The sequence below is a fragment of the Canis aureus genome, chromosome 6 (genome assembly GCF_053574225.1).
Source record: "Canis aureus isolate CA01 chromosome 6, VMU_Caureus_v.1.0, whole genome shotgun sequence".
NCBI lineage: Eukaryota > Metazoa > Chordata > Mammalia > Carnivora > Canidae > Canis > Canis aureus.
The window spans coordinates 10,887,364-10,907,452 of NC_135616.1; the positions used below are offsets into that span (position 1 = coordinate 10,887,364).

At 41.7% G+C, this 20,089-nt stretch overlaps 1 protein-coding gene across 29 annotated transcripts in view; it reads left to right on the forward strand.

Moving 5' to 3' along the window:
• Positions 1-8,843, forward strand: part of DLGAP1 (DLG associated protein 1) — an 875,942-nt gene extending 867,099 nt beyond the window's left edge. For 23 of the 29 annotated variants that reach the window (XM_077900117.1, XM_077900118.1, XM_077900125.1 and 20 more), the window contains 2 exons: positions 2,296-2,448; positions 5,443-8,843. In XM_077900117.1, the coding sequence (XP_077756243.1) occupies positions 2,296-2,448; positions 5,443-5,652 (363 nt within the window). In that variant the 3' untranslated portion in view covers positions 5,653-8,843. Of the gene's footprint in view, positions 1-2,295; positions 2,786-3,925; positions 5,264-5,442 lie in introns of those variants that run through there. The other 6 variants (XM_077900142.1, XM_077900136.1, XM_077900138.1 and 3 more) reach the window with 2 other exon arrangements.
• The last annotated feature ends 11,246 nt before the right edge of the window (positions 8,844-20,089 follow it).

Below are 20,089 nucleotides of genomic sequence, written 5' to 3' on the forward strand. Positions count from 1 at the left end.
ACACCCTCCATCACCTCTGATCTACAAGTCTGGTTCAGTCTCAGGCAAGAACTTGAACTCCTTGTGCATGGAATGTCACATGACCCACAGATTTTCTCCTTGCTTCCCTGTCTGTCCCCTTGACCATGCAGGGGCAAGAGATTCTTGGGGAGGAGAGAACAAATTGCCCACGGTATAGAATTAAACTCTTTGGGCCTACCCAACTATCATGTCATGCATTGCTGCACTGAAACAATTTTGCCAATAGAACTTGTGACCTAAAAGACTTCAGTAAACTCCCAAATATGAACAATTTAGTTCTTAGTTGCTGGGGAGATAAGGAAGACCATAAAACTCTATTTGCAGTGTACTTTGTTAAAGCTATTATCTATCTGTTCTGAACCTAGATGTTGAAAAAATTTTTCTTTAGTTTCCTAAATGAAAAAACTACAGAGAAACTCTTTAGTTCTAGTGTCAGTAGACTAGAGTTTAAACCATACACTTAACAAACTTTAGAATTTACATCTTCCAATGAATTCCAGAACTATGGGTAGTTTTAGAAGTATAACTTTATAAATACATTTTTACTTGTATTTATTTGGAAGCCAGACCAATAATGTTAGTCCATCAAGGGCTAAAAGGTTCTTTGTAACCTATTAACTTTATGATCTTGCACTTTCTGAAAGTTGGTTTTTCAAGTACAAATGGCCTCAGGTTATTATATGGTGTGAGGTTTCACAGTGTATCAAGCTGGCTTGAATACCCACAGGTAACCAAAACTGACCAGATGGAAACCTCTGACATCTGGAGGCTCCCATCCAGTTAACCATGAATGCCTTTAGCTACTTTTGGTGATAGTGATTAACAATGAGCAGGACACCTTCAATCTCTTAGTTATGTTTTGTCTGGTTGACATCATACAAATTAGTGGTTTATACTTTGTAGTACCTCTCAGGGATATATGGATGGGGGAAAAAAGTCAATCCTTAAACACTGAAGAATATTTAATATTACCTAGAAAATGGGTCATTACAGACATCTATGTGTATGTGTAGATATGTGTTCTCACATTTGCTATTTTATGTTATAGTTGATTGAAAACTCATTTCCAAATGATTCTGTCAAACTACTTGTATGATAAAATAACTTCCTACATTAGTAACATCTTAATTGTTAAACACATAGTACTATAAAAATCCAATTATTTTATTACTCATCATTTGTTTACCCTATTGTTTCACTCAACACAATTGCTAAAACAAATCTTACCATAGATTCGTTATCTGTTCTCTGAATAAGTTGGATGGCATGGAGGCAGATTCCAAATCTAATAATAATATATTGTATTTTTCCCCAGAGACAGTATCTTCATTTAAATAGGTTTTAAATGCATCTTGCCATAGTTTTTTGATGTTTGGCCTCTCTCCCCCTATCACATTGATAGATGTTGTATTACAAAAGAAGAGTTTTACAACCTTGACATTTGAGGATCATTGACTCAGAGGGATGAGTGTATAAAATTACCATTTGAAATAGAATCTTTTAAAAAGCATCGAAACCATAGAAAGAGAGAGTAGAAAAGTGGTTGCCAGGAGTTTGGGGGTGGGGAGAAGGGGAGAGATTGTTAAAAAGGTACAGATTTTCGGTTATAAGACGAATAAAGTCTGAAGATTTAAATGTGCAAACAAGGTGACTCTGGCTGATACCACCGTATTGTATAACTGAAATTTGCTGAGAGTTGAACTTTAAATTCTCTCACACACATACAAAAAGATAAATATGTGATGTGATGGATGTGTTTATTAATTCTGTGGGATGCATCCTTTTTTTTAAAAAGATTTTATTTATTTATTCATGAGAGGCACACAGAGAAAGGCAGAGACATAGGCAGAGGGAGACGCAGGCTCCCCTCAGGGAGCCCGATGCGGTTCCATCCCAGGACCCTGGGATCACCCCACCTGAGCCAAATGCAGACGCCCAACCACTGAGTCACCCAGGTGCCCCATGGGATGCATCCTTATACAATGTGTGAATATATCAAATCATCATGTTGTACACTTTAAATATCTTACAGTTGTTATTTGTCAATTCTTCCTTAATAAATCTTGATAGATATAGATGATAGATAGATAGATAGATGATAGATAGATAGATAGATGATAGTATTACTATTTGTAGCCTCACTTTTATCTCCTATTTGAAAGCTGACAGGAACTCATCCCCTTTATGTTATTTGAAATATTTGAAAATACCCCTTTAGTGCTTGTTGTCACAGACTACCTCTAAAGCGTGAATGTTTTTCTTTCTCTTGTACAGAATCCCAATGCTCATCCGAGGCCCACCTCCCAGGATTTGGCGGGGTTCTGGGACATGCTGCAGTTGTCCATAGAAAATATTAGTATGAAATTTGATGAACTTCATCAGTTAAAGGCCAATAATTGGAAACAGATGGATCCTCTTGACAAGAAGGTAGAACAATGTAGATTTTGTATGGTTCATTTAAAAACCTGCACAAACACTGGACAGTCTAAATAGGCTTCTGCATTCAGTCTTGCTGTTTACAATGTGAAATGGAGCTGATATCATATTAATCTCATTGTAATGACAATGTTTACATAGTAATCACTTGGGATATTATCTGTAATATGTTTCAGGCATATTTTTAAAGAAAAACCTGTCTTTGTGAATTGGAAAATGGGAATGTGGCTTTTTTGTTAATTAAACTTTAAGTTAAACCATTTTAGTCACTGGAAGGAACTGCCTCCATTTTGCTTTTTAAACTAAAATAAATGACATCTTCAGTGCATGATTATGTAGAGCAAAGAGTTCAACTTCCTTACACCCCTAGGATGTGTTTCTGAGAAAAATAGGAAGCCCTGAAAACTAACCGACTTTGATAATCATTTCATAAATATAGTAATAAAGAAACCACTGTTGTTCAAGTTTTAAAATATACACCGTAAAGTTTCACAGTAATCATAAATGTTGGGATTTTTTTTTTTTTTCAAGAGTTCTACTTTTGGTTGATTTGCCTTTGGGAAATATTGCTCACTGGGTTCCTCATTCAAAAGTTTAGAAATAAAGACTCAAAATCTTTTAGTTTAATTCATAAACTGCAATTTTCACATTTGATTATGGTGGTTCCACCAGGCTCACACAGGTATCCAATATCCACCGCCCTAGGCTGGCCTGTCACTCTTGACTTTTTTAACCCTTTGCTTTCCTAGGGCCTGAGGTCAAACAGTTCCCAAGAGATTCAACTTCTAAAAATTAGGCTTGGCTATTCCCATGAAGCATTGGTGGCCCTGCCTTTTTCAGATCTCCTTACCCATGGGAGAGCTAAGAGTAATCCAGTCCAATCTGCTGCTCTCCATCATAGTATCCAGGTTCATAGGGTCAGTAGACTCCCAGAAGAAATCCGGTCCCAAGGGCCAATGCATAATTGACAGGAGGGTTATTGTCATTGTCCCTCAACTCCAATTCTGTCACCATCAACCTGGGGGTGTTAGTGTTAAGTATGAAAGGATCATTGACATATGTGTGGCCTCTCACTTGGGACCAGACATTTGCACCCAATCTAGTTTTCTTTAATCTGTGTTTAAAAACTGCCTACTAAATAAGCTTTTAAATTGTTCTTATTTTAAGAAAACGCTACAGATGTACATACATACTGGTAATTTAGTGTCTAGTGTTGATCCATCTAGCTACTCATTCATTGATTTTTTTTCAAATATTAGTTTTTTTAAGCATGAGTAAAGGAAGATATGACTAAAACGTTTCCAATATTCTTACTTTTCAAAATGTCACTAAGTGACCCAACAATGAAGATCTAAAATGTCCGAAAATTGTGATGCTCAGAACTGACATATGTACCCTATTGACATTTACACAGTGAGTCATTAGCCAACTTGATTTCTAAATTTTTGTACACTTTGTCTATGACCAGACCTTTTCAGCATCCCATGAACTTGAAGGGAAGAAACGAACAAGCACAATCAGAGTTGGCCAAATACTGTTTGCACTCCGTACCTCCCTTTTCTGTCCACGCAGATTCTACCTTAAGCAGCTTGTGGGCAAACTCCAGGGTAATAAATTTATCTAGGCACTTCACCCCGGCAAGCAAGGAGGATTTGCTGCAATGACTGTGTAAGTGTCAAGACACAAAGAGTGCCCTTTGGAGAATCACAGAATCCCTTTTGTAAGATAACTTTCATGTTTGTGTCCTGAGAATTGAAGGTATTTCACTGAGAACGAAAACAACAGATTCACACAGATCTTTTCGGAGCTCGAAAGCTCACCAACCTACAATTCCTTGGTGGTTTAGATTCATTTCTTTCCCACTGCATTTTTTTTTTTTTCCTGAGACCCAAGTGTTGAATGGTTCTTGTTTTTGCAGTGGCATTGAAAAATATCCAACCATTTCACAGTTTGCTGATGCTGAGGGGGAACTTCTTTCAGTGTTAGATTTTCAGGGCACAGTGCCTGTCCCTGGGATTGCCTTCTGGGCCACCACAGCCATCCTGAAGGCCCTCAGGAGTGACATCCCAGGGAGATGTGTTAGAAGCCATCCTGGAACTGAATCCAGCCTTCCCTCCCGGGCCCCCTCTCCCCAGGATAGGAACAACCAGTGTCCTCTCTCCAGGGGTGACCCCAGAAAGTATATCGCTGTGCGTTTGTGTGTGATGTGCAAACGGGTATAGCTCACCGTGGCATCAGCAAAGCTACAGCACACACAGGCTTACCATCTCTTCTTCCTCATTTGGACCATTTAGGTTTGGGTGTGGAGCGGGCGGGGATGTTTTTAAACTCTGAGCCCAGCTTGCACCTGCTGCCTCGCCTCCTTAGAGGGGGCTGCCGCTGCCCGAGCCCCCCGCCCCGCCCCAGCCATCCTCCAGGGAGGATCACACTAAACGTGCTGGGAGCTGCAGCCTTTGGGGGCATTTTACTTATTTATTTATTTTTAAGGTTTTATCTATTCAGGACAGACACAGAGAGAGAGGCAGAGGGAGAAGCAGGCCCCACACAGGGAGCCCGACGTGGGACTCGATCCCGGGTCGCCAGGATCCACTCCAGGCTGAAGGCGGCGCTAAACCGCTGGGCCACCCGGGCTGTCCTTTGGGGGGCATTTTAAATACCCACATCCTTCCCTTGGAGAGACTAGTTCTGCAGTTCAGCCTTACGCTTGACCTTAAGCTTCCCGGTGTTCACTCCCCACCCACCCCCTGCAACTTTTGAATACCCAAGCCAGAATAATAAAGAAAGAAAGAAAGAAAAAAAAATATATATATATATATATTTACGGTGTGCAGATCAGAACTAACCACCCTTAGGTTTAAAACAAACAAAAACCGAAAAAAAAAAAAAAAAAAAAGGTGTGCGTGTTCTAACTCCTGACCTATCCCAGTTTTCCCCAAGCTTGTCCTGAGAAGCTGTGTAATGTCCTGAACCTTCTGCTTTGATCAGGAGAGAAGGGCCCCTCCTCCAGTGCCAAAGAAGCCGGCGAAGGGCCCCGCGCCGCTGATCCGGGAGCGCTCGCTGGAGAGCTCGCAGCGCCAGGAGGCCCGCAAGCGCCTGATGGCCGCCAAGCGCGCCGCGTCCGTCCGCCAGAACTCGGCCACCGAGAGCGCCGAGAGCATCGAGATCTACATCCCCGAGGCGCAGACCCGGCTCTGAGCGCGCGCCCCGCCGCGCCCCGCCGCGCCCCGCCCCGCCCCGCCCTCCGAGCCCGTGCGCCCCGGAGCTCAGTGACTTCCAGCGTCGCGGTGTAGTCGTCGGTCTTGCAGGAGCCGCCCCCCCCGTAGCCCCCGCCGCCCGGACCGGTTTGCCCACGTTCGCCACCGAGCTTCGCCCCCCGCCCCCGCCCCCGCCCCCGCCACGCCCCCGCCGCGCCCCCCAGCCCCACCCGGAGAGCCGGCCCTTTCTTTTCTCGGCAGAGCCAAACCCACCTGTGTAGAAGTGGCCCCTGTAGGTCGCCCGCCGTCCTCAGTTCTCCCGAGCTAGTCTGTCCCTAGAGCTCAGCAATATAAAACCATAGGGTATTTCAGAAATCCAGTATCACAGGGTGATCCTTTGGGACTTAACCGTCTTCCACGCGAGAGAAACTAGGGCTCCGATTCCCTTCATCTCCCCTAAACGGTTATTATTTTGCAAAAGCAGATGGAGCACTTTATTTCCAACCTCAGAAATCACGCCATCTCACCGGAGTCGATGAGTGACCATCCAGGAGGGGACGCAGTTGGGCTGGGGGTGGGGGACCTGGACGCGTAGCGGGGACCGGGGAAGCAAAATCCGCAGGTGCTGGGGGTACCTGCTTCACTCACAGCTGCACAAACTGCCTCACTGTTACTCCATCAATCACTGCTTCAAATGTTTCAATCAGCAGAAGATTGTAAATTCGATCTTTCAGGGAAATTAATCTATTCTGAAAGGCAATAAAATGAAGAAAGGCAAGGAAGCACTGATAGTTTCAGATAATACTACATAAGGGGGATATTTTCTTTTTTGGTCCTATTATTAAGAAAACTTAGACCTGAAATGTTTTATCAACTTTTATTGTACTATGTGTATTATATTGTTGTGGTGGTGGGGGGTCTTTCAAGGGGAAAGTGTTGGTCCTCTTAATTTGTTAGTGTCCATCCTGGGGGGGGGCCTACCTAATTACCCATATATAAGTACACATCTGCTTAAGAAGTGCTGTAAATGGCAGCTAGGGTGTTTTCGGGGAGCAGTTTGGATTTTCCCATCATCCCTTTGAATGCTACACGTCCATCTGTCATAACCCAGTAGTTTGTAATGCAGACATGTTTTCTCCTTTGGTCTTCTCTCACTACTGCCCAGAGCCCTCTCCTACCCCAACACAAGGATTGTGTCCTACGTCAAACCGAGGAAATCAATTTTCTACCCGAGTAGACACGCAGCCTCATTCCAAAGAGCTGCCCTCACATTGAGGTCCCAGGTAGTGAGAGAAGAGATTTGACCTGGAAGGTTCAGCAACCAGGAGGAAGGGGGAAAAGTCATATTGGTTCGCAAACATTGAAAGAAACCCAGGCTTTTGGCAGAGAATGTGGATTTACGTTTTTAGTCCTGGCGGATAGGCAGTGTGCACTTTGCATCTAGCCGAAGTTCCCTCTAAATGCCCTTACTCCTAGCAGTTTAAACATTTAGATTCGGTGATCTTAAAATGTCACTGGCATTTTATGTCAGCTCCCACCGCAAAGCATTAGAAATCACCATTTGAAAAATGACAGACTGAAAACACACATCAAATAAGCTTGCACCAGAGCTCTTTAAAAAAACAAAAAACAACAAAAAACCACTCTCGTAGCCAGGTGCTAATTTAATTTTATTTATGAAATTAAGAGAGGTGATGGGTTCTGGCAACAACTATTTTCACGGACATATTCTAAAACCACTAGGGAATTCGCTACCTCTCAGAGCCATGGATGCTTTGAGCTATCTTTATACACAGGGCACAAATGTTTACTGCTGTGGTTTACAAGAAAAGGGCTACTAACTTATTTAAAAACCAACCAACCAACTTTTAACTAGAGTGAACAAAGCATCTCGAGCGCTTTGCAAGATTGGAGCTCACAGAGATTTTGAACTTCCAAGTGTTCGCTCGTGTTAAAAAGATTATACCTTTGCTTTGCTTTGTAGCAGCAATGGGAGGTCATACAAAGTTTGCATCAAGTAAGGCCAACTGCAGCCTTGGGTAGCCTATGGTCACATTCAATCCTGAAAATGACTTGGAACTCCTAGATTAACGAGAAGGAAGCGGCATCCATTTGAAGATCCATGTTCCCAACTACAGCTCCATGCCCTGAGGTAGAGATGAGATTGGGATTAAGAAATAGATTTCTAATACGATTCAAGATCATCCTACAGTATTTTCTTTGGAAACTGGTTTAGCCCAGGATATTTTAAAGAGAGACAAGAGAAGGCCTATTTATCTTGTCTATGTGAATGGTATTTGTATATTCATAAGCTATTTTTGGTAAGAATTTTAAATCTTTTAGCTGAATGCCTACAGGCACCATGACCTTTGCCTTCCTTAAAAACACAAATTGTACAAACACTTTATAAAAAGCTAATTATTGATCTTAAAACATGACCCCACATAAAGCTGCTTGTTAACCACTTGCCCCCTTAAGCTGACATCCATGAGCATAACCTTTGTTACATTGTTCTTTTTGATGTATTTGTAGAAATGTTTTTTAGTTCATAATGGAAAATGTATGTACCCTGAAAAATTACTTATTTTGTTTAACTTTGGTATAAAGCTGTTTGGGCATTTTCTTGGGGAGGGGGGGAATCACAAAAGAGGTTTGTCTCCCGCATCAAAAAAAAAAAACGTTCAAAGAAATTAAGTATTTATTATATTTTTTGCAGATGTTTCCATACAATTCACATAACCTTTTTGTAAAGAGAGATGAAGAAATGGATTAAAGATTTTTAATATTTGAAATGGTAAATAGAACTAATTTATTTGTAATATATTTCTGTTATTTATAGGTGTTTCCTTAATGTTTTACTGTGCATTACCACTTTCATTTAAGCCTTATCCTTGTGAATTTACCATTTCTTTTTTAAAACATGTCTAGATGCATATTTTAAATAACTGGAATGTAAATCACTAGCATATCTGAATTCCCAATGTAATTTTTAAAAAATATTTTGGTTTGGAAAAAAAGATTCATTTGAAAGCCTTCAGATGGAGGGGTGGGGAACATTTTTATGGCTTTATGAAGTGGAATTTCATAGGCTTATTTACCTAGATTGTGTGTGGACAAAAAAAAAATTGTAAATAGATGAATGTTTCCCATAATGTAAAAAGAAGAAATTAATAAAATAATTAATGCACTGCTTTCAGGTCTGCGTGTTTTCACTACAAAGCCCTGCCTCTTCCAAAATGCAAGTAGTTGTCTTTGGAGGGGTTAATTGAAAAATTAGAAAGCATACCATTCTAACTTTTATTGTAACAACACATATGCTAGCCACTTTTGAGCAGATGGTTAGACCTTGTATCCTAGGTAAGGGATCAAAATACTGGAAACCGAAAGGCCTTTTACTATGATGATCACATGCATATGAAACTTTCAGGTCAGGAGCTGTATATTTTACTAAAAAAGTTATCAGCCTCTCAGACATGTGCAAATCTGTACATATCTTACCCACGTGGTGTCTTCTGAAACATTTCATCCCTTTTGTTTCCTACACAGGTCTTACCCTTGGAAGATCAGAATAATGCTTTGTGGTTTTTATTTCATCCCGGAAATAATGAAAAACTATCCTCAGTGGGACACAATTATTAAGTGACAGATCTGAGTCCAAAATCTAAGCCTTTGTTCAGCTTCCTCTTCAGTGGAAGGTCTCTATCATTCTTCCCATGTTTAAGGTTGATAATTATTTGCCACTGTCCATTTCCTCTGGTTCTCATCTTGATCATATTCATAAACCTCACTTTATACGCAAAAATACAGATTTACCCCCAAAGAGGTAAATTAGCATGATTTATAAAGTGGACTTGCACATCTCTGAAAATGCCAAACTCTGAAACCTGTGCCCATAGTAGTTCCTCCCCACCAAGTTCTTGGGCAAACCTTCCATGTATATGCAACAAACATGGCAGTGAAGCCGAGAAGACACTTTTTCTGATTTTTGTACATAAGCAAGACCTTTGCCAGTTTCCAAAATAACACGATGTACTTTTGAAACTGTTTCAAAAGAGGATGCATCAAGTGGCTCAAGCGCTGTGACACTGTACAGACCTCATTACTTGGGGTTTGTGCACTGACTATTCCCATAGTGTGAACCCTGATTCTACTTTTTGCGTTTTACCAAATTAATCCTTATATTTCACTGGGGCTTCTTAAACATTTTGGCCAATCTCAAAACAAAACGAGTTTGTTTTCGCATGTAAAACCTTGAATTTCAGTGAAGCAAATTTCAACTTCCCATGTTTCATGGTCCACTCCCTCCAAAAAATGTAATATTGTTTTTTACAAAATTGAACAAAACTGTTTGCTCTAGACATGAAATTTTTAAAATATCTTTGAAATCTACCCCTTGAAAATACAAATTGATTTTGGTTTAAATAAATGGCATGTTAAAAATCATAGCGTCTGAATGTGTTCATTCTCAAATGCCAGTGATACTGAAATGTTGAGGTCTGCTCATTAGACTGACTTTCAGCCGCTAAAGCAAGATGAGATCAGATCCTTTTGCAAACAGAAATTGGTGACCGAGTCTGAAAACCCTCTGGGTCTCAACTCATTTACTGTAAGTTTACATTCTAGGTCTTAAATTCCTCTGTTAAGTCACTCATGATCTCCCCTAAAGCAGAGAGAGGAAATAGAGTGCTGCTTCCCGGGCCACATGCTTCCCTCCCGGCTTACTGCTGGCTTAGGGAGGCATCGCCAGACAATCACAGGAATGCGAACCCCCAGTACCCATGATTTCTGATTCCTGGGTCTCCATTTAGCCTGTCAGTGGATTATTTCATCATGTCTCTATGTAAACGAGCACGAATCTGAATTGAAAGAAAATGGCTAAAAGCAGGAGAGCACGCACTCTGATAAAAGCCAAAAGTCAAGCTCTGCTATGTCGCTGATTCAACTGTTGCTATTCATTGCACCAAATGTTTTCCTTAGTACGTTTGAAGATTGCTTTTCTTCCTCTTCACACTTCGAGTCTTCCTTAGATGCTAATTTCTTCTTTCCAGATTACTTGATAGGTAAATCGTTGTCACGGGGATCTTCTACAGAGGTCACAATAAAGAGAGTTTTCCGTAGGAAATTCACCTTTTCACTTTGGAAAGAGAGAAAGGGAAGCAAAAAGTCTTGGTTTTCTCTTCTGTTACAAAGGAGGAAAATGCATTCTCCCTATTGACACAAAGAAGGTGATAGCAATTACAGGTTGCATAGTCTTAAATCTTAGTATTTTCACTGCTTCTGGAGGTCAATGCTCCGCAAATAGAAAACACTACTGCAGGGCAGCCCGGGGGGCTCAGCGGTTTAGCGCCGCCTTCAGCCCAGGGCCTGATCCCGGAGACCCGGGACGGAGTCCCACGTCAGGCTCCCTGCTTGGAGCCTGCTTCTCCCTCTGCCTCTCTCTCTCTGTGTCTCTCATGAATAAATAAAATCTTTAAAAAAAGTAATAGTGAAAATAAAAAAATAAATAAAAAGAACCTGTTGACTTTTAGAAACAGAGAATAGAAAAACCAGCTTACTGGTTTATTGTAAAGAAATATTTTTTTCCTTGGGGCTACTGGATGGCTCAGGTGGTTAAACATCTGACTCTTGGTTTCAGCTCAGGTCGTGATCTCAGGGTCCTGAGTTTGAGACCTGCAACGGGCTCCTCACTCAGTGTGGAGTCTACTCGAGATTCTCTCTCTCTCTCTTCCTTTCCCTCTGCCTCTCCTGCTCATTCTCTCTCTCTCTCTCTCTCTCTCCCCCTCGGATAAATAAATAAAAATCTTTAAAAGAAAACACTACTGCATTAGCTTTCAGAGATTTGAAACATAGTCATGAGTTGAGGAGTCCTTCGTTGTTCCTACGGCTTTCAAGTCCAATACCTGATGAAAAATGAGTAGGGGGAGCCTGGGTGGCTCAGTCGGTTAAGCATCTGCCTTCAGCTCAGGTCATGATCCTGGCATCCTAGGATCAAGCTCCAAGTCGTACTCTCTGCTCAGTGGAAACTTTGCTTCTCTTTCTCCCTCTGCCTGCTGCTCCCCTGCTTGTACTCTCTCTCCCTCTCTCTCTCTGTCAAGTAAATAAATAAAATCTTTTAAAAAAAGGGAGGGGGAAGAGAAATGAGGAGAAACATCTAGGGAGTTAGATAATATACGGATGGCCCCGTAAAGTGTATTAGAGGAAATATCTCTCCAGATTAAAATAAAAACATTTTATTAACTTTAAAAGAGGGGCCATTTGAAAGGATTTTTGGTCCTAAGGAATAACCTTTTGCTATCAAAAATATTTACTTCCCTAAATTACCTTTTTAAAAGTAATCTTTACACCCACCGTGGGGCTCGAACTCACAACCCTGGGATCATGAGTCCAGCCGAGCCAGCCAGACATCCCTGCAAATTGCATTTTTCAAAATACCAGCTTTGTCATATTGTTTCCTTTCTAGAATAAGCCCTAATGTACTTTGCAACCTTGGTCAATACAGTGTCTGTAATTCCAAAGTGTGAGAAGAAACAGACCTCAAAGGCAGGACTTAATCAAAGGTAAGCAGGAGATAGGTAAAATAATTTACTCTTAGATTCCTTTCCTGTTTGATTTAATGTAACACATTGATCAAGAGCCTCCTCTCTCCCCATCATGCTCAATGAAGAGATTTTCTCTCCTCTACAGGCTGGCCCCTGGCCAGAGCAGTACCTGGAAGATCTTGGTTGAGCCAGACACTTCCAATGTTGAGCTTGACAAGCATGAAAGGGCAACTCGAAGGCTCTGAAATTGTTTCTTATATTAGTCAAGCAAGGCAATGAGTGTGAATTGATAGAAGGACGATCCTTTTGAAAGAGCTGGTATTTTCATGTGGCTTGAACTGGTACACCAAGCAAGGATCCTTTGGCTAGCAGATTGTCCAAGACGAAATCTTACAGAGTACCCAAAATTGATCAATAGTTTGGAAAATTAGAACAGTGGAGAGATGTTGGCACAGAAAAATCTTTTTTTTTTTTTTTAACAGAGTCTGAGTGAATGTTAAGCACTTTGTAAATAGTGGTGAAGTGAGGAATAATTTTTCAGATAATTCTGAGTAATTCTGGAGATAAAAATAAAGCACCCTAACCACACAAGCCTAAGATGTTTCATTGTTAGATTCTTCAGGATCTGTCAGTGGCTGAATTCACCACGCAGTTGCTCTCAAGGGCACTTCTTTTCAAGATAGGTTAAGAGAAGGCCAAGGACTACCTAGTCTTTCAGCAAAGGCAACACATTAGAATTGGGTTAAATATTCAACTGAGAGAACTTGGGTTAAATATTAAGGAAATGCTTACCTGGGGAAAGTGCAATGTCTTGACTACCCTGAGAAACTTGGTGCATCATCCTGAGAGAAGTCATTCTGACAATGGTGTCACCCAAATGATACCCATGAAAGAGGCCAAGTCTCCCATGGCTCTTGGTATTTAAATTTGTTTATTAGATAATAAATACAGAAAAGACAGGTCTCTCACCCCCTCCACACTTCATAATCCCTGTTGGATTCAGCCCAGAGTTATAATTTCCAAGCGGGGTTTTGTCAGTGACTCCAGATTCACAAGCACAGAGGATTCAGCTGGAGAGAAATAAGCACAGAGGGAAAAGTCCCCACACACTCCAGGGGAAAGACTCAGGTGACATTTTGATCATAATATTCTGTCTCAGAGTTGGGTAGGAAAGTACTGCCATACGCTTACAAATATTTCCAGCATTTCTCTTAGAAACCAGACCGACTCTCTTATCAGCTTGAAAATGGTGCCATGAGTGGGCCTGTGTGCCAGCAGAGGCAGGGCCCTTCTGCAAGTGGGAAAGAGCTCAGGCTATGGCCAGACCACCCGTGTTTGAATTCCAGCTCTACCACTTACCAGCTGTGTCTTTTTGGGCAAATTATTTAAACTCTCTGTACCTCAGTTTTTATCTGTACAATTAGGATGAAAATAGTACTTACCAGGGCAGCTGGGTGGCTCAGTCAGGGCAGCTGGGTGGCTCAGTCAGTTAGTCTTTAAGCGTCTGCCTTTGGCTCAGGTCATGATCCTAGGGTCCTGGAATCCAGACCCACGTCGGGGGGGCCCCCTATTCGGCGGGGAGTCTGCTTCTCCCTCTCCCTCGGCCTCTCATCGCAGCTCCTGTTTTCTCACACACTCTGCTCTCTTTCTCTCTCTCAAATAAATAAATAAAATCTTAAAAAAAGAAAAAAGAAAATAATACCTCATAAGGTTGTTCTCAGGATTAAATAAATCAACACATGTAATGCTCTTAGTACAAGGGGGGCTGGCAAATGATAAGCACTCAATAAATGTTCACTGTCATTATCATCATTATTATCACACATTTACATTTACTGAGGAGGTGCCTTGTGTCCTGGCTATACTATTTCATATGCAGTTCCTAACAATCTTCACAGTTACCCATACTATGAGATAGTCACTACAAGCTACAGAGAGGTTAGGGAGCATCTCAAGGTCCCCGGTAAGTGACAGAACTAGTCTTTCAATCCAATCTAACTCTAGATTCTTTGTTCTTATGTGTATGATTTGTGCAAGCAAAGCCATCTATCTGTTTTTTACTGATGAAAAAGTACACGTATGAACATTTCAAACAGAACAAAAGGGAATACACTGAAAATAAGCTTGTTTTTCTCTCCAGTTCTTTTCTGCAATATTCAACATCTTTGAACAATTTATTGTCTATCCTGTTGAAATGCATCTATGCATTCTCAGGCATATACATTTTATTTCTCCACAAACACAAAGCATACTATACACATTCCTTTATTGTTTGCTTCCTTTCATTTAATAATGTGTTGCTTCATTTCAGAACATCTATGTCTTCTCTTTAAATGGCTCCATAGCATTCCATTTTATGACTCAGCCTTAATACATTATTTAGTCCCTGAGTTGATGAACATTTAGGCTGTTTCCACAGCTTGCTGTGACGAACAAAATCTCCAGTAAAAATCGTTTTACCATGCATCTTCAGTACATGTGGAAGTATATCAACGGGTTATACTCCAAAACAATTGGATGTGTACTTCGTTTTTAAAAATTGCTAATTGGGGGGATCCCTGGGTGGCTCAGCAGTTTAGTGCCTGACTTCAGCACAGGGCATGATCCTGGAGTCCTGGGATCGAGTCCCACATCGGGCTCCCTGCATGGAGCCTGCTTCTCCCTCTGCCTGTGTCTCTGCCTCTCTCTGTGTGTCCCTCATGAATAGATAAATAAAATCTTTTTTAAAAAAAATTGCTAATTGACTTTCCAAAAAAGGCTACCCTGATTTTCAGTTCACCAAACAGGGATGAGTTTTAGCACCTACTTTTGAAACAAGGAAACAAATCCTTCATAAAGTGAATTTGAGGTATGCTTGGAACAAGAACAACAAAAACCAGGAATCTTCCAGTTGTCTTTCAACGAGGAAGAAAAAAAAGTCTCTGGAAATGTGGAGGTGGTTCCAATGCGACTCCCAGAACACAGGTGCCAGAACTGAAGGAAAAAGTAACCATAGCGCAGCCCTAGGGTATGAACTCATCTGGGAATTGGTTCTACTTGCATATACCTGAGATGATAGCCTAGGAGCCCAACAGGCTGGGTGGGACAGCAGGGCAGGGTCTACACTCACCGTAGGGCCCTGTCTGCACTGGGACAGATCACTTTGATGATTAGAAGGTTTATACCACAGGACATCAACTTCTATGCATGGAAGGTTTTTTTCTTTTTTTCTTTAGTTTTTGTTAAAAAGTGAAACTCCTGGGCAGTCCAGGTGGCTCAGCAGTTTAGCGCTGCCTTCAGCCCAGGGCCTGATCCCGGAGACCCGGGATTGATTCGCACGTCGGGCTCCCTGCATGGAGCCTGCTTCTCCCTCTGCCTGTGTCTCTGCCTCTCTCTCTTTCTCTCTTTCTCTCTCTCTGTGTGTCTCTCATGAATAAATAAATAAAACCTTTTAAAAAAAAAATGAAACTCCTCTTCTAAAAAGTCTTTAAGGGATCCCTGGGTGGTGCAGCGGTTTGGCGCCTGCCTTTGGCCCAGGGCGTGATCCTGGAGACCAGGGATCGAATCCCACATCGGGCTCCTGGTGCATGGAGCCTGCTTCTCCCTCTGCCTGTCTCTCTCTCTCTCTCTCTCTCTCTCTGTGTGTGTGTGACTATCATAAATAAATAAAAATTTTAAAAAAAAGTCTTTAAGATGATTTACAGAATTAAAACACAATTTTTTAAACAAAAGAAAGAAAGAATTGGTGGATGACTTCACCGAGCTCTCAGGCCCCCAGGGTCCTGAGTTGCTGTCAAATGAATACTAAATTTCTTTCTCGGCTTCCTGATAACCACAGCAATGTGGTCTGCATTTTATTTATTTATTTTTTTGAATAATTTTCTTTTTTTTTAAGATTTATTTATTTATTTATTTATTTATTCATAAAGACGGGGGGGGGGGGGGGGGCGGGCAGAGACACAGGCAGAGGGAGAAGCAGGCATCATACAGAGAGCCTGATGTGGGACTCGATCCAGGGTCTCCAGGATCACCCCTGAGCTGCAGCACCAAACCGCTGCACCACCGGGGCTGCCCTACCACCCTGAATGCGCCTGATCTCGTCTGGTCTGCATTTTAAAGCCTGCTTTGGGATTCCTGGCTGCCTCAGTTGGAAGAGCATGTGACTCTTGATCTCAGAGTTGTGAGTTTGAGCCCCACTTGGGTATAGAGAATAATTAATATCTTTAAAAAAAATAAAGTTCCTCTTCATTCAGTTTGGAGACTCCAAGTCTTTAAAAGTTTCTTCTATGCTCGAAGAGCCACCAAAATAATTTTACATATGTTACAAACGTACCATGTAGATACAATTGCCTTGCTAATCGCAGCACCAACAAATGACCACATAGAAGTACAGCTACCACTGTGTCTTTAAAATCAACCCTCTTGGGGCACCTGGGTGGCTCAGCCTGTTGTGCATTTGACTTTGGCTCAGGTCAAGATCCCAGGGTCCTGAGATCAAGTCCCACTTCTAGCTCCTTGCTCAGCGGGGAGTCTGCTTCTCCCTCTGCCTCTGTCTCTCCCCCCCCTTCAAATAAATAAACAAATAAAATCTTTTTTTAAAAAATCAAAAAAGAAAATCAACCCTCTTTTACTTAACTGATTTGAGTGACTTTTTGTTCTTGGTAAACAACGAGTCCTGTAATAAGACAGAGCTAGTTCTGACATCCTTGTTGAGATCGACATCCTTTGGAGTTCAATCCAAGAATATGTCCTTCCTCTAGGAAGTAAGCAATATTTCAGTGTGTGGCTTTTTTTTTTTCTTTTCTTTTCAAGCAGACCCCCTGGCAAATAAGAAGTCCTCCCCTTCCTGTTCAGATGGGCCCATATCAGAGCTTATGACTTTCTTTTTTTTTTTTTTTTTTTTTTTTGCTTATGACTTTCAAGACCTATTTGTCCATGAGCAGGAACTCTTCATTTCCCAAAAGCCTCCCTTTGTCTCACTAGAGGTTGCAACCCTTTCTTCCCAGCAGGCCTGGCCGCTCTTGCTGGGTGGAAGTCGCTGCTGTCACCACCTGACACCAGTGTTCATGCTGGGACGCTGTGACCCTGAGGGCAATTTCGGCAGCATTTAGGCAAACAGCCCTGTGCCTTTTAACACACATTTGGACAGAGGACTCTTCTTTAGGGGTGGGAAAGCCACAGAGGACTTTACATGGCAGCTAGGGTTCTAAGGTCTGGTGAATATTTCAGCCCCAGTCCTGGAAAGACTATGCTTGGACATTGAATTTAAGCACCTATCTCTTTATTAAATATAAACCACTGGGCGGAGCTGTCCCTTACCCTCTCGTAGCCACATTCTACCGTTTGGAAGGTGGGAGAAAGAAAGGGAAGAAGACACAAGCTGCAAGTGCAGAAGAAGAAAACCAAAATGCAGAAGATAACCCGAAAATAGGCCAAAGCATTTTGCCTTTGACAAAATACAGTGACTGATGAATTGCAGGGAAGGAGGCAAAGATGTATAGAAGGTGGAGTTTGACTCACAGGCTTTTAACAGCCCTGAGAACAAAGGTTCTGAAACTTCCTAAGAATCACTCAGGGATCACTCAGCCACCCCAACCCTCAAAGTAGATCCTGACATGGTAGGTCTGCTTTGGAAGCCAGTTCTGCATTTCTAACAAATTTACCCTGTGGATCTGATGCAGGGTTCACATGCCACCCTCTGAGAAAATGTTGTCCAACAGTGGTCTTCCACCTGGGAAGCCTTAAGAAATCTTCACAGGAGATCTGTTCCATCAGAATGGGGTGAGGGGAGGGGTGGGGAAGGCCCAAAGTATCCACATCTGGATGAAGCCAAGGTTGAGAACCCCTACTGAAGAAGCATTTTAAGAAAAAGGAACAGGTTGAGCAAAGGCATGGAGAGTCAAAGCAGTGAATGTCTGAGGAATCCATCACAGGTAATTAGGTATGGCTAGAATGATAGGTGCCGTTTAACTCACATGCCAGGACGATGACAAACAAGAACTAGTGTACTTTGCACAAGGGGAAAAGATTCTATCCTGACCTAAAGCATTAGTAGGAATTTTAGGACCGGCTTACTAGTGGAACATAAACAATTTTTCCATTTGTATCTAAAGGGAGCTTGTCTGGAGCATAAGGATGTCAGTCAAGTGCGAGGTTTCCCATTGAGGTTAAAAAATATCTCCACCAGTCTGGCTCTTCAGCAGTCATTCTGAGAATCAGAACATAGGGATATCTGGGTGGCTCAGTGGGTTAAGCAACGAACTCTTGATTTTGGCTCAGGTCATGGTCACAGGGTTGTGAGATTGAGCCCCGAGGCAGGCTCTGCACTCAACGTGGAGGTGGCTTGAGATTCTCTCCCTCTGCCTCTCCCCTTCACTCAGGCTCAAGCTCTCTCTCTCAAATAAATAAATAAAAATTTTTTTTAAAAAAAGAATTAGAACACAGAAGGCAGAAAGTTAAACATTATATAGCATACTCCCATTAATTGACTTAGTCACATCAGTTTATTTTCAAAACCGTACTTTGCAATAAAATGTGAATCAATCAGTATACACCTGAGACTTTTCTGCATAGTCACGTAGTGGAGACAATTAGCATCTTATAAAGAATCACCTAGGGGGCGCCTGGGTTAAGTGCCTGCCTTCAGCTCAGGTCATGATCCCAGGGTCCTGGGATGGAGCCCTGTGTCAGGCTCCCTGCTCAGTGGGGAACCTGCTTCTCCTTCTCCCTCAGCCACTCACCCTGCTTGTGCGCTCGCTCTCTCTCTCTCTCTCTCTCTCTCGCTCTCTCTCTCGTTTGAATAAATAAATACAATCAGAATGGAAGGAAGGAAGGAAGGAAGGAAGGAAGGAAGGAAGGAAGGAAGGAAGGATCTAGGGGCACCTGGCTGGCTCAGTCAGTAGAGCATGTAACTCCTAATCTGAGGATTGTAAATTTGAGTCCCAAGTTGGGTGTAGAGATTATTTAAAAAACATTTCTAAAATTAAACAAACAAAAAAAGAATCACCTCAAAGAACAGTTTTATCATGTACAATTGTCTTAGCCTGTCTGGGCTGCTAGAACAAAATACCATAGAGTGGATGGCTCAAACAATAAACATTTCTCACAGTTTTGGAGGCTGGGAAGGTCAAGATCAAGGCACCAGTAGATTCAATATTTGGTGAAAGTCCAAAGTGTCCTTCCAAGGCAGAAGGATTGAGGGAGCTTTTGGGGTTCATTTTATAAGGGCACTGATTCTGTTCATGAGGGCTCCACCCTTAGGACTTAATCACCTCCCAAAGGCTCCACCTCTAAATACCATAACTTTGGATATTAGGTTTCAGTACATGAATTTGGTAGGGGCCCTTGGGTGACACAATCACTGAGTCTCTAGCTATACACCCTCCTGCTTTTGTATAGCCCCAGAATCTAGAGAATATTGGCCATATGTACTTAGTTATTTATATGGTAATCATCGCTCTTCTCCTATACAATGTTAAAGTCTGAGAAGTCAAGTCCTATATAGCAATAACAACAACAAAAAAACAGTGATAATTTGTGTCATATAAATATCCTCAAGCTCTGGTCTGTGAATGGACTCCTTATTTCAATCAACCTTTGTATCAGTGAATTTCCTAGACAGACATATTTGAGATTTCTCTCTGGATATTACATATAAGAATGAGATTTGAACTATAGTTGACCCTTGAAGAACACAGGTTTGAACTGCAGGGGTCCACTTATACATAAAGGTTTTTTAAATAAATACAGTACAGAACTACAGATGCATTTTCCTTATGATTTTGTTTTCTCTTTATGATTTTCTTTTTTTTTTTAAGATTTTATTTATTTATTCATGAGAAACAGAGAGACAGAGAGGCAGAGACACAGGCAGAGGGAGAAGCTGGCTCCATGCAGGGAGCCTATCATGGGACTCAATCC